Source organism: Eublepharis macularius, chromosome 1, assembly GCF_028583425.1.
Source record: "Eublepharis macularius isolate TG4126 chromosome 1, MPM_Emac_v1.0, whole genome shotgun sequence".
Classification (NCBI taxonomy): domain Eukaryota; kingdom Metazoa; phylum Chordata; class Lepidosauria; order Squamata; family Eublepharidae; genus Eublepharis; species Eublepharis macularius.
The window spans coordinates 88,445,814-88,459,890 of record NC_072790.1 but is presented as its reverse complement, the minus strand read 5'-3'; the positions used below and the strand labels follow the sequence as shown (position 1 = coordinate 88,459,890).

The 14,077-nt window shown below is 39.8% G+C and overlaps 1 protein-coding gene across 1 annotated transcript in view; it reads right to left on the bottom strand.

Annotated features, from left to right (window-relative positions):
- Window positions 1-1,525: 1,525 nt before the first annotated feature.
- The window catches only part of KLHL32 (kelch like family member 32), a 118,527-nt gene continuing 105,975 nt past the window's right edge, over window positions 1,526-14,077 (bottom strand). Inside the window, exons 8-11 of the mRNA XM_054996654.1 lie at window positions 7,526-7,584; window positions 5,737-5,929; window positions 5,433-5,527; window positions 1,526-2,418 (exon numbers count right to left, since the gene is read on the bottom strand). Coding sequence (XP_054852629.1) covers window positions 2,257-2,418; window positions 5,433-5,527; window positions 5,737-5,929; window positions 7,526-7,584 — 509 coding nt within the window. The 3' untranslated portion in view covers window positions 1,526-2,256. The remainder of the gene's footprint in view (window positions 2,419-5,432; window positions 5,528-5,736; window positions 5,930-7,525; window positions 7,585-14,077) is intronic.

Genomic DNA, 14,077 nt, shown 5'->3' with positions numbered 1-14,077 from the left:
ATCATGAAACTGCAGTGAAAAAGACCAAGCCTGTGCTAGAGATTATTAGGAAAATTATTCTAAAGCTGCCAGGATCGTGATCTCCCTCATGCAGCCTCAAAAGAACAGCTCTGATCATCCAACCTCAAAAGTGATATTGTAGAATTTGGGATGTTTTAGTTTAGAAAAAAGATAAGAGGAACTTGATAAAGGCTTATAAAATTATGCAGGATATGGGAAGAGTGGATAACTTTTTCCTTCTTCCAACAATACTAGAATCCAATAAAGTTAGTGGGCAGTACATCAGCACAGATAGGGGGAAATACCACTACAACACAGTACATGAAATTCATTAACACAGGAAGTAGCTTAGATGGTTTTAAAAGAGGACTACACGAATTAATGGAGGACAACTGTCAACGGCTAAAGGTATATGCCCCAGTTCAAAGGCAGAATGCCACTGAATACTCTTCGTTGGGAGAATTTCCTTTTGGGCTGCATATGGACTTCTCTGGGACATCTGGTTGCCCGCTGTGGGAAACAAGAGGCTAGACTAGAGAGGCCTTGTTTTAAATGGTTCAAAAGTTCATGGGGTGCAAATTCTTGAGTCCACGTGGCTTCCTAAATTATTCCAGATAGCTGCTGCTTCTCCTTATAAGCCTGTCAGGCATGGAGGTCGTTCCTGCCCAAACTGTCCAGAGTACTTCTTACCTTTAGGAAGCATTTCTTGGAAAGTTTGCTTGCTTTAGTTTGAACACATTCCTGTTAGTCACTGTCTTCGTGGCTCTGCTTGAACAGCAAAGTCCAGTTCATTGGCAAGTATTAGCTACTAAACCCTTTTTCACTAAGAGTGAGACTCCCAGCCACAGAAATCTAAAACTATTGAGATAAATGGATGAAAACACTGCCTCCATTTTATTTCAAAAAATGAAGATTCAGAAGTGTTAAATAAATTTTAGGGATAAGTGCACACAAAGGGCTGTACAAATCCAATGAAAACTGTCAAGGACGGATACTCAAATTGTTATTTAAATAATGTTTCAGGATAATGATGGAATATGCAAAAATCAAATATAGCATTTCAACACAAATGTTTCTTTCCTTCCTAACAAAAAAAATGCTTGCAAATGTTGAAACCAATTCTACATTACATTACATTACATTTATTTTAAATAATGAGTCCCATTACGTGAAATGAACAGTTTAGATGCCATTCTGTTTTTCTATGCAGCTGTTGCCAAATGAACACGCTGGAGTTAAACAAGTGGTTATACTTAGATTCATGCTTCAATGCGAAGCCGTAGGCACTTTGCCCTGTGATGACCAATAAGCTTTGCTATGCATATGCAGCAAATCATGTTCTAATTCCATCTCTTTGCAACATGCAGGCATTAACCTTGACCACTTTCAAGACAAGGTTTTACAAAGACTTTACAAAAATTTGCCTTTCTTACTCCCTCCACCTGTGTCCCCATTCCTTGTGTGAACTACATATTTGCCTTTTCTAGGTCCAGCAGCAACCTGTATTTTGACACTGTCCAGCCAACCTTGTCTCTCCCCTGTGGGGCAAAAGCAAACACCCAGTTAATCAGAAACTAGAAAAGGACCTTATTTCACAGCTGCAGTTGAGAAACGGCTGAAAACAGAGATCACATTTTCAAGATTTTTGATCCATGAAAGGCTGGTCACAAACAGGAAATGCCTGGAATTTCTATGACTTTTAGGGAATCCAATCTTTCTTCAATTGTACCCCTTGGTTTAAAAACTTTGTCCTAGAAAGGCAGAAGTAGCCAGTTCCTTTCTTTTTTAAAAACATTGTCAATTAAAAGTTTATTAGTTTTTGTTCCGGTTCCCTTCACAGTTTATAACTCAAACATTAGTCATAACGAACTGTGGAAGTGAATCTGAATTTATCATCCCTTTCACCAAAGATGTTAAATTGCATATGTAGTATCATCTTGTCCTCATAAACATATGACATCTTGTATTTTTGCAAAGCACTTTGGAAATGGAGAGATGTGGCAGGTCATGGCCAGATAAGTAGCGTAAATATTCCTACAATACTTGGATAATAGTTTTCTTTCAAAGTATCAACTGAGCTGGAGAACCAGGCTTCATTGTCACAGTTCAGTCTTTTTTGTTTAGTGTTTTCATTTCCTCCTCCTCCTACTCAATGTACTACAAGAAGGAATTCTGCAATATTCTTTCTTTTGGTTGGTTTGAAGGTGAAAGCCAGGCCAAACTGAAGGCTGTTCTCTTGTTAGCCATGTTCCTTTTTCACACAGTGCCAATCTTGTGATGAGGCACTTGCAGAGGCTGCAGATTTGGGCATGTTGAGTAGGGTGCCGGAAGAAAGCATGCTGCTATTCCATTAGAAGCAAAAGGCAAGGTGGGCCCATAGAAAACTTCTTCTTTTCCTTCCCTGCTAACATCCAGTACCTACAAGAGCCAAAAAAGTGGGTAAGAATCACAGCACTTTATCAAGAACAAACTAATTTCTTGGTAATTACTAAGTGTGACAGCACTTAATAATGCCAATAGAGGCAGTTTTATCTTCTTCATTGTGGATCAGCTGGTTTATCGATCCCATACAATTCACATTACATGACATTATACAGAAATGAAACACTAGCAATATCTGAAACCCTACAAGGTGCAACTATGCAAGCATCGATGGCTGCATTCTTGCCCCATTGTTTCATTTTGGCCTGGTAGAACAGACTAAATTGTTTCACTCTGCAAGTAGGGTGTATCTGTGCCACATTTGTTAGTGTTTGTTCTATGTAAAAAAATCTTTGCAAGTACAAAGTAAAGGCAAAGCAGAGTCTCTCTCCCCTCCCCCTTTTAGAAATAATAACAGTGCAGGGGGTCAGTTTAAAGAAGGGGCAGTCTCTTTCCCTCACACACCACTATCTCTTGCAGCTATTATCTTTTTAAAAGGAAGGTTTAATTCAGGTCTGTTCTAGAAGAACCCCCTCCCTGCTTGTTTTCTGTTTGTAAGGAGGAGTTACTTTAATGTGTAAGGAGCATTTAGAACTAGCTTTCCCCATTAATAGGCCATCCACCCACCTCAGCATTCTGTTGCCTCACTGTGCTACATGTGAGGCAATATGTAAGAAGGAGGGCGGGCTGGATGGGTGAGTGACATGTGATATGACAGGACAGTAGCTGTATCCTGAGGGACGGAGTTAACTGCAATTTTAGTCAGGAGAGTCTGTCAGAGAGTCTAGTTCCATCAATCAGGTCAGCTTCAGTCAATCTGTGTGCAAGTATGTGTGGATGAGAGGAGTGTTTACTCTGTTAGTGAAGATATGAGGGAAATAAGTCTTTATGACTGAGCCTGTTTATTATTTCTAGCCTAAGTGGCAACTGTGTGGGAAATTAGTCTTTGTGACTAGGTCTGTGAATAAACATTTAAGGATATGTATTTTGAAACCATTACCAAGCTTATTAATCTATTCTTAAACCAATATGCATATCAATACTCAGCAATCATTACATTTATGTACTTGTAAATAAATTCTAAATCTAGTTAAGCAAAATGCCTGTACCTCCCAGCCACTACCACACATTTACCATTCTGTCATATTACCATCTAGAACTAAGCCTTCCTATAACATAAAACAAATTGAAGAGATCGAAGGCAAAAGTCATTTGGAAACAAAGCAAGAAGTAAGGAGGCAGCATAATACAGGCCATTTTAGACTGAGCCTTATATCCAGGCTCCATTACAGGAGCTACAACATACAGGTCGCACAAAGGGGGCAAAATGCCACAGGTGGTGGGATTCAAACCCCAAAGGGGTCCCCAAAGGGGACGGTGTACTCAAGGTAAAAAGCCTGGGTAAAGTCAAGAATACGTGAAGCTCGGGGGGGTGGGGGGGAGTGTTGATTGTGACCAGAGCTCTCCTGATGTAAAAGGTTAAGGCAATATAAGGAGGAGCTATAATGAATATCCTAGGCAAGTTAACAGACACCACAGCAAGTTACATGTATTGATTTAAAAAAAAATCAACATATGACATGATGAAAGCTTTTCTACTAGCTCTGAAATCATTCAAAAGAAATAATTAAAAAGTATGGTTACTCTATTTAGTTCGGAAATGACAGCTTAGTTAAAAAATATTCTGTCAATCCCCCCTCAAAACCACTGAATCTTGTAATCAATTTGTTCCAGAGGCCAATTTAAGGTGCTAGTTTAGGCTATGGCTGTGGGTACTATAAGAGATTTAAAGAAAGCCAGTTTGTTGTAGTAGTTAAGAGCGGCAGGACTCTAATCCAGAGAACCATTTTGATTCCCCACTCCTCACTTGAAGCAAGCTGGGTGACTATGGGTCAGTCACAGCTCTCTCAGAGCGCTCTCAGCCCCACCCTCTTCACTGGGTGATTGTCATGAGGATAATAATAATACATTTTGTAAACCGCTCTGCATGTGGCATTAAGTTGTCCTGAAGAGGCATATATAAATCAAATGTTATTATTACTAATTATTATTTGTTTATGGGGGAAGAATGCTATATTGTATATAGTGAATGTTTAAATGGCCTTAAATATTATGTTAAAAGGAAACCATGTGATAGGAGGGCACAGCTGCCTGACACTTTCCAAGCTAGGAGAGACAACGTAGCTTTGATTAACAGCTGGAGATGCAACTCCAGCTGATAAATCGCTCTTGAATAAAGAGGGATTGTGAGTTTATCCACTTGTGCTCCATTTGACAGCTCTGCTGAAGGTCTTACTGCCCAGGTTTGTCCTGGGTGGTGGCTGGAAATTGGGGCTTTTGAAGACCAGGAGAGCAGCTACGATTAGAGTTCAAAGGCAAGCCTACCCTCAAGTGTTAAATCTAAGGACTTCAAAGAATTAACGCACTCTATGACAATTATTTACTATGTGGTGAGATAATACTGTTTTCCTGGACTTTCTTTTCTTTCCGAGATCTAACATGGATCCTACAGAAAAGTAATCACTGTAATCATCTGAGTATGCATGCCAGTTATGTGAAGTGCATCCTAATGCGTCCCTATCCAAAGCCTTTATCTAAAATCAGCACTGGCCAGTTACTACTGGCCTGCTATGATCCTCTGTGCTTTCTGCTTGAGTACTTACTGATTTCACTTCAACAGTAGGTTGAATGCTTACATGCCAATGCATGCCAGTGCAGAACCCCACAGAAATACAAGTGCATCTTAAACTTATACAGATTTTTATCACTAATTCCAGAAGGGTTTATACAAAAGTAATACATATTTACCTAACCCAAGAGTCTTCATAGACATAAGTTCTGTTTCCTACACATGGTTTTTTAAAAAAACAAGAAACTGAAATAACACTATACCCTATCTCTCTTCCTCCCCGCCCCCAATAACCCTTGTCCCCGTTTGAACAGCTGCCCCGTAAAAGGCAACTTTGTACAACCATTTGGAATGGTTTCAAAAAGAAGCTCAAATCACTTACCTGAATACATGCCAGAGGCTCATTTGTCCAAATGGAGTAACCACCCACTAAATATATTCTGCCGTTATGAACAGCAACTCCAGATTCATTTTGGCCTAAAAGAAAAAAGAAGCCACATCTGTGTTTGGATTAACCTCTCTTACTACTGGAAGTTGCAACTTCCTTATTGGAAGATGCTGCACATAGAATCCTCTGTACAGAATTAGGTGCATCAGTGTTGCTGTCTGTTAAAGAGAACATTTGCACTATAATCCCTACTTGAAGTATACAAACTGAACCAACAACTAAGATTATCATTACTTGCCTGTTAACATACTGAAGCTGCAGCGAGTCCACTGGTCACTATCTATATTGTAGGAATCTATGTGTCGTACAAGAATGCGATCATTGTTATAGTCCAGGTCATTGCCACCTAAAACATACAGCTTCCTTTGAACAGCAGCCATGGAATGGTACACTCTCCTCTGCAACATGGGGCTACGGCTCAGCCATTTATTCTGCAAGAACAGAAAAAAAGATTTTATTCTATTACATTTATGTCACAGATGGGATTAGACCCAGAGGAAATTTTTGCTTTCTGTATTTTTCACCAATTCCCTGCTCCCATGGCACATCTTCATTCCATTCCTGCAGGATCCCCTGCCCCCCACCCCCAGATGCAGTATTCAGGTGGCATTTTGGACAGCAGCAGAAGGAAGGTGTGGAAGTTCCATCCTTTTAATGAAAGGTATTTATAGATCTTGGGTGGGATCCAACCTACACTTTCCTTTCAATTGAAGTTCAAAATGGTTTACAAGGAATGTTGCTCATAACCATAAAAATATTTTTTAAATAGAAATTGCCACCCCCACATAATTTAATAGCTAAAATTACATTGACATTCTATCTTTATCCTATGTTTAATTTTTATTATCTCCCACATACTTAAGTAAATGATGTTGTGAATCAGGTTGAAACAGAGGAAAGGTATTTCTGGTGTACTCTTTGAGGAATGGAGAGTAGTGAGCATGAAACAGTGGATGTCAAAAACAATTGCTCCATGTAGCCCCCATAATGTATAGCTATCTATTATACGATGTAGTATTTGACTAGAAGGAATTAATATTTGCATTAGCAGTCCAGTCCCTTGACACAGAACTATAGACACCATCTGCTTTGCAAAGCCTGCCTGCATCCCCTGATTATATCTTAGCTTCCTCCACAGCAGTGACTGCCAGGTAAGCCGCCAAGCACTGCAAAGGCAAAGAAACAGAGAGGCCTGGTAGGGTCATTCCTAATAAGCCAGCGTGTGAATACTAATCAGCAGTGGAGAAGCAGAGGTCACCCCAGCCTGCCTGTTGGCAGGTAGCTATGTGCTCTGTGGCAGATGGTAGGCATTATCAGCACTCCACAAAGGCCTAGCACAGAAACAGGCACTAGCACCAAATGATAGAGTTATTGAGATTCTGTGCAAGATGCAAGCAGATGTGAGGTTCTTGCAGTGCCCACCGTATACAATGCCAGCAGAATTTTTAAAAAGCATGTGTGTACAAACACGAAGTAGATCTCATTTGAAGAATGCTAGCACTTGCGCGCACACAAACACAACTTTTAACCATTTGTGAATTGGGTTTTGGCCTAGTAGTGGTTACAATAGACAAGAGGTGATATGAATTTGAAGGATACAGCTGTTGACCCTCAAACAAGAGAGTGAAGTATTTAACAGCTACAAAAAATTATGAAAACTACACCTGGATCACTCTGTACCAAGCCCTTTATCGCAGTCACAGAAAACACTTGAAGTTGCTTTGGTTCCCCAATTAGGGGGTGGGGAGTGGGGAATAAATGCTTCTCTCTATACTACGGAAATAACTTAGATCCAGAGCTTGAAGAGATCTCTTTCCTCAGCCCACTTAGTAAACTTTACACAAAAGAGGAAGAGGAGAGCCTTACGTGGATACTGTGGCTCCCTTGCATGGAAAAGGATTGTACCTCAATTCATTAACGTGGAACATTGTTGTGCATAAAGTAGCGGATGAGATTTAAGTGAAGAATAGTTTAATTTCTCTTTATATAAAAAGAAATTATATAATACCTGCAGGGTAAAAACTTACTTGTGTAGGATCATACACCATTAGCCTGTTCTGATATTGTGCTGTATTTGTTACTCCTCCTATAATAAATATTTACAAGGTTACATGAATGTAAGAAACACTTGAGAATTCATTAAAGCAAATTATCTACTACTTAGGAAAAATCTGTATATTCCACAGCGTTATATGAAGCATACCATTTCAAATTACACTTTATAGCTTTCTTACCCATCAAGTGACTAATTAACAACATTGTCATGTTGGATCACGTGGTTTACATCACCACTAGGCAAAATAAGTCATATTCTTTTCGGACTGAAAGTATGTGAAAGTCAAACTCCTGTGCTGATGCAAGATTCTCTGAATCAAAGCAACCTTCAAAGCAAATTATACAACCTATATATCAGGAGGAGGAAAATAGTAGTAATCAAAGCTGTATTGTGCCACAAATGCTTGTGAAATATTTGTCTGCAAGATTAAAGCCTTACCCTAAACCATGGTTCAAGTTATACTATGTAAAATGATGATATCATTAGTTCTCCCCCTTGCCCCTCATGGGTATACTTTCTATGATGCCACAGAATGTTCAAAGCATTTGTTAAGCAGTGTTAAAGGTAATAGAAAATTCCAGCAGGCAACATTGCTTGAGGGACTACAATGGAATCCCAACAGCAAAAAGGGAGGAAAGAAACAAACACCTTGGTGGGCAAAGGAGGAGTGTAGTTATGATAGATGAGGAGAAGGAGTTGGAGCTTTGTACTTTTTTAAAGAAATAGTATGCAAGGGGGAAGAAAGGAAGGAGCAAAAGTGAAGAGTTTCTTTCTTTAAAAAAAATGACACAATCTATAATTAAGCAAGAACCGAAATAAAGGGCACCTGATTGTGAAAGGGAGGGAGTGCCAGGCTATCTAAACATTGTTTCACACGTGTTAAAAAAGACAAAGCAAGTGTGCAAGTCACACACACACACACACACACACACACACACACACACACACACACACACACCTTTTCCCTACTTTGGCCCCTTTCGCACTTACTGTTTAACCCGCCATTTATGAACATTTGCCCCCATCACAATGGCTTCAGAACAGCACTCCCACATTCCACACTCTCCAGGGCAGTTTCGATTTGGGCTCTTGTTTTCCATTTTAGACAGGCTTTGAAGCCTCGGTGCAGTTTTGGGCTTTTGGGGCTTTGCAATTCACATCACTCTTTTTTTAAAAAAACTTTGAGCATGTGTAGTAAGGTTGCAATGTTGGAACCCATCCCCCACCTGTATTTGCTGATTGGGCTGTCCCATGCCTACTGGAGAGGCAATTGGTGGTGGAGTTCTGGGGAAAACATATTTTTCCTGCTTGTTCCATTCTCATTTTTTTAAGCCAGCCAGGATTCATTCCCTCCAGGCAACTTCCCTGCTGCTTTGTTTTGCAAATGGATGTGCAGAAAGGCTTGTTTTTGTGAGCTTACCCTGAGGGAGGGGAAAGCAGCCATTTAACCCTTCCCTGGCTTTTAAAGCCAGGAGGGAATCAGCAGTAACATTTCTACACAGCAACTTACAAACCATTCCTAGCTTTAAAAAAGAGTGTGTGTGTGTGCATACCCTTGAGGAAGGAAGGGAAAAGTAACTATTTAACGTTTTCCTGATTTTTAAGGCCAGCAGGGAATAAGCAGCAAGATTAGGAATGGTTCCTGGCTTTGGGGGGAAAAAAGAGAGAGAGTGTCCAAACCCAGAAGGAAGGAAGCCAATGAAGAAGCAGCCTTATGACCCTTACTTCGCTTTACTGATAAAAATGGCAGACAAGTTGTTCAGAGAGCTGAGGAGGGTGGAAGTGGTTAATTCCACACAGACCAATCAACTTCCGAGGAAAAGGAGAGAAGCAAAAAGGAGAAAAAGTGTTCACACTGAAATAAATTGGGCCAGCTGCAACTTGGCTTCAAAGATAACACTGTGGTATGTTCACAGGGAGAAAAATCAGGGATGCCGTGGATAAAGAGCGGCACTGCATCCCTTGACTACCTTTCAAGTGTGAAACCCCTGCAAATATGGGACGCAGAGCAGGTACTGAAACACTTTAGTCCCAGTGTGAAAGTGCTGTACACAAAAATATGTGCTTCTGTGTATTTTACCCAATTAACAGAAATGAACACACACAGAGAATGAAGTCTAATAAAGGAGATAAATGTATTGTTTGTACAAGCAATGAAGAAGACTCAGGCAAGGGCTAAAAGGTACCCTGAAACCTGCTCTTCTTGTTTTCTAAAAGCAAATACATGGTTTTATACCTTCGGATTCATTAGCAAAAATTACAATAAACGATACATAATTGGTTAAAAAGTCTAAACATATCAATGGGCTGGCAAAATTCCATTGGTCAATTAGACATTTGGGCTGTCCATTCACACATTGGTAATTATTTACTGTATCAAAGAACATCCCCATCCTTACTGGCACCTCTGCTATCTGTTCTTTGGGGAAATGTCAGTATCTCAATGGCAGGGGATGTGTTTCTCAAAACAACCCAAGTTGCTTATTGGCCATAAACTTGTTTGTGTAGCAAGGGGGAGTTTCTCCCATGGCCATAACTTGATTGTGAATTACTGAGGATGCTTAGCTTTGACAAGTCTTGTCCTAATCTATTGCTGGCCTTGGTGAATATGTTGTTACAATTCGCTCCTTCAGACTTCCCATTATCAGTTGACTATAGACAGAATTCAGACAGTGAGGCTGCTTTCACCTTTTAATGTCTGGTCAAGAATTCTAAAGGAATTTCAGGGTAGGTCTCTATTAATGACCCCCTTTATATGAGAGAGTGAGATGTATTAATGTGGATATACATGCATAAAGCCAGAATTAGATACCTAATACTTTGATTCTACTGGATATATGTATATATGTGCTTATTATAACAGTCAGGACGTATTTGATTAATGTGCGAGCATGAATAATATGCAGATATGCTGAGTGAAGTTAGCTAAGGTTATTTGTATGCTTATTAGAATATTATACATCAGCAATGTATCCCACAAGTCCCCACTATTATTAGGTGACTATAATGGAGACAGGTATATATGGAAGGATGGTGAAAGGAGGGCTGTAAAGGCATGAGACTTTGCATGTGGTTTATTTTTTGAGGTTCTCTTTGTCATGAATTGCTTGAAAGAAGTAAGGGTACAGGGGAGATGAAAACAGGATCCAGGAGTTAGAGAAGCCAGCCCAGGAGACAATACTGTTGGTGCAAACCAAACAATGCTTTTGCAAGAAATTATCTACTACCATGGGCCCAATAAACCATTTGGATGAAAATCTACAATACTTCTCAGGGTGGTGGCAACAGGGCTGCTATTCCTCTGCAGGTCTCATTTTCCATCTGTGTACACACACACCTAAAATAATTAGATTCCTTTTGCATCCTGAGCATCATTTTTTAAGATTCATCTGCCAAAATGAGATGCTCTGGATTTGCATACAGATTTGACTACACAAAAATAGACGTGGAATTAATAACAGACTCTATATGTTTTAATTCCCACCCCACCCCCACCCCCTGATCAGATACCCTTGCTTCCAGCAGTATTCATGGCTTTGAAAATCATCAAGCTGATTTGTCTGCTCTTAGGTTTAGGCTGCCACATGCTGCTACACTGCCCCCTGCAATCACGGCGTTTTGCAGAGAGAGATTTCATGCCTTCTCTGCCAACAAGTATATTTTATAGATTGGCAGTTTTGATCTCTTCTCCTCCTGTCCTCCCCCCTCCCCCTCCCACCTTCCACCTTCTCCCCAGGGGGATAATCTGCATCTTAACAGCTTTCTATAGATTCATCTGCCATTAAGTATACCATTTCCTATCAGCATCAATTTTCAAATCCAAGTTTATCCTAACTTTGAAGTGCTAGCAGAAGAAGTTTCAATTAAAAAAAAAATCCTACCCAAATTCAAATTTAAGAAGCCCATAATACCGCCATGAGCTACCACTTTAAGAATACTCCAGGCAAAGAATGAAAGGAAATAAAATGTATCCAGAAAAGTTTAAAGTGATGTTTTCCGTCATAAAATGGGACAATCAAAAGACAATTGATCGATCTGTGCTGCTTTCTCCAAAGATACAAGGAGGAGGAGGAGGAGAATAATATCACTAGAGATACATTTTAGGATGCATTTGAAAATAAAATCTGCACTACAGTCTTTTAGAAGCCAAGCAACCTGTAACCACAAAATAGACTCTAAAATACAGGAGAATAGAAATGTTTCAGTAAATGACCCTACGATATTCAGTTTGCTGACTGCTGACTAAATTATCTAATACTGGTACAAATAATGGAGTATTATGTGTGAAAGTATTCCATAGTGTCTGAGACAGGATACTATGCTGAATGAATCACTGATTCAACAAAGTGTAGCTGTTCTTATGTAGTACATTAACCTGGTTGTCATTACTTGTCTCTGGAAATCATATAATAATAACATTCTATCTATATACCATCCTTCAGGACAACTTAATGCCCACTCAGTTTACAAAGTGTGTTATTATTATTCCCACAACAATAATCACCCTGTGAGGTGGGTGGGGCTGAGAGAGCTCCGAGAAGCTGATTGACCCAAAGTCACTCAGCTGGCTTCAAGTGGAAGAGTGGGGAATCAAACCTGGTTCTCCAGATTAGAGTCCTGCCACTCTTAACCACTACAACAAACAGGCTCTCTTATGGAAGTTATACTGAAAGTATCTTCTCCTATAGTTGTTGCCATTTCTTACTGAACTCTGATGACAGAGCCATAACTGGACCGACTTTGGGTAACATGAGACTTCCTCACATCAGCCCTATATTCTGTGCAGTAAATAAACAAATAGCTACTTTGCACTGATTTCATGTGGTATCTTCTAATTTATAATTTCTGAAGATCTTTATTATACGTACAAACTCATGTGGAAGACATTTAATTTTGATAAGAAAGGTTTGATTTGGAGATGGGGTGCATCCAATTTGGAATGTCCTGTTGCCCTCACTGCACATTGTTTCAGTCATAGGTTTTCAGTAATAAGTTTCCCCATCTGATCAGTGATTCCTTTGATATCTGGCAAAAACACTTTTCCTGTGGGGGACTATTTTCCTTACTTGTTTGATTTATCCTTGGTTTAATTGCTCTTCTGATTTCATTTCTGGAGTAGCCATTTGCTTGAAGTGCGTGGTTTAGATGATTAATTTCCTCGTTGAGAAAATACAGTTCACATATTCGTCTTGCATGGTCTACTAATGTTTTTATTATGCCTCTTTTCTGTCAAGGGTAGTGATTGGAATTTTTGTGTAAGTACCGAGCTGTGTGAGTTGGTTTCCTGTAGACCTTGTGACTTAATTGAAAGTTTGCTTTGCGGATGGCCAAGGTATCTAGAAATGGGAGTTTACCCTCAACATATGAAAAAGCATAACCTACGAACAGTATTCAGACCCATCAGAAAAATACAACAGATGCTACGATCAGCAAAAGACAGTAGAGACCCCCTCACCTCTGCAGGAGTATACCGCATACCCTGCAGCTGTGGACAAGTTTACATCGAGACTACACAATGTAGCATCCAGACAAGAATAAAAGAACATGAAAGACACTGCAGACTTGGCCAACCTTAAAAATCAGCAGTGGCTGAACATAGCCTAACTCAAACAGGATACAGTTTCTTGTTCCAGGACACTAAAATACTGGACAACACTTCCAACTACTTTGTCAGATTGCACAGGGAAACCATTGAAATTCATAAGCATAAGCAAAATTACAACAGGAAAGAAGAGAGTTTAAGAATCAATAGGGCATGGTTTCCAGTCCTGAAAAACACTAGACTAACAAAATACTCTACATCTTACAATAGCCCTGCAGATAAGATTAGCATATCAACCACCAATCCATATGCAAAAGAACCTCCTCAGGATACAGTGAAGCTTCCCCCCATTAGCATTCCACACCCTGGGAAACTCTTACAGGATGACTCAGCCCAAACCCACCTTCCTGAGTAGATATAAATTACCTGCTAACATCTTCTCCACACATTGACTCTGAGAGATACTACACCTCTGAAGATGCCAGTCACAGCTGCTGGCAAAACGTCAGGAACTACAATGCCAAGACCACGGCCATACAGCCCGGAAAATCTACAACAACTAACATTCTCCATCCATGAAAGCCTTCGACAATATATTTAACTAGAGAGGTCAGCAAACAGCACATTTAACACAAAAAAAGTTTGTGAACTACCAGTTTTGGAAATTACAGACACTATTTACACTGCAGGAGAAAATAAATAAATAGTCCTGTGCTACTCAGAAATGCAGCTGCGGTTTCGACAGAAAGCCCTGAAATCTCTAGATAAAAGGATATGAAAGATCTGAGATGCTAGACAATCACTCCTGGTCACAGTAGACAATACTGATTGTGAGAGACCAATGGTCTGAGTCAGTATGAAACAGCCATATGATTTAAGGGTGGAAAGAATGTGCCATCAATTCGCAACCAACTCATAGCAAGTAACCCCATCCCCAGGGCATTCCAAGAAAGAGATAACATATGTGCAAATAAAGAAAGC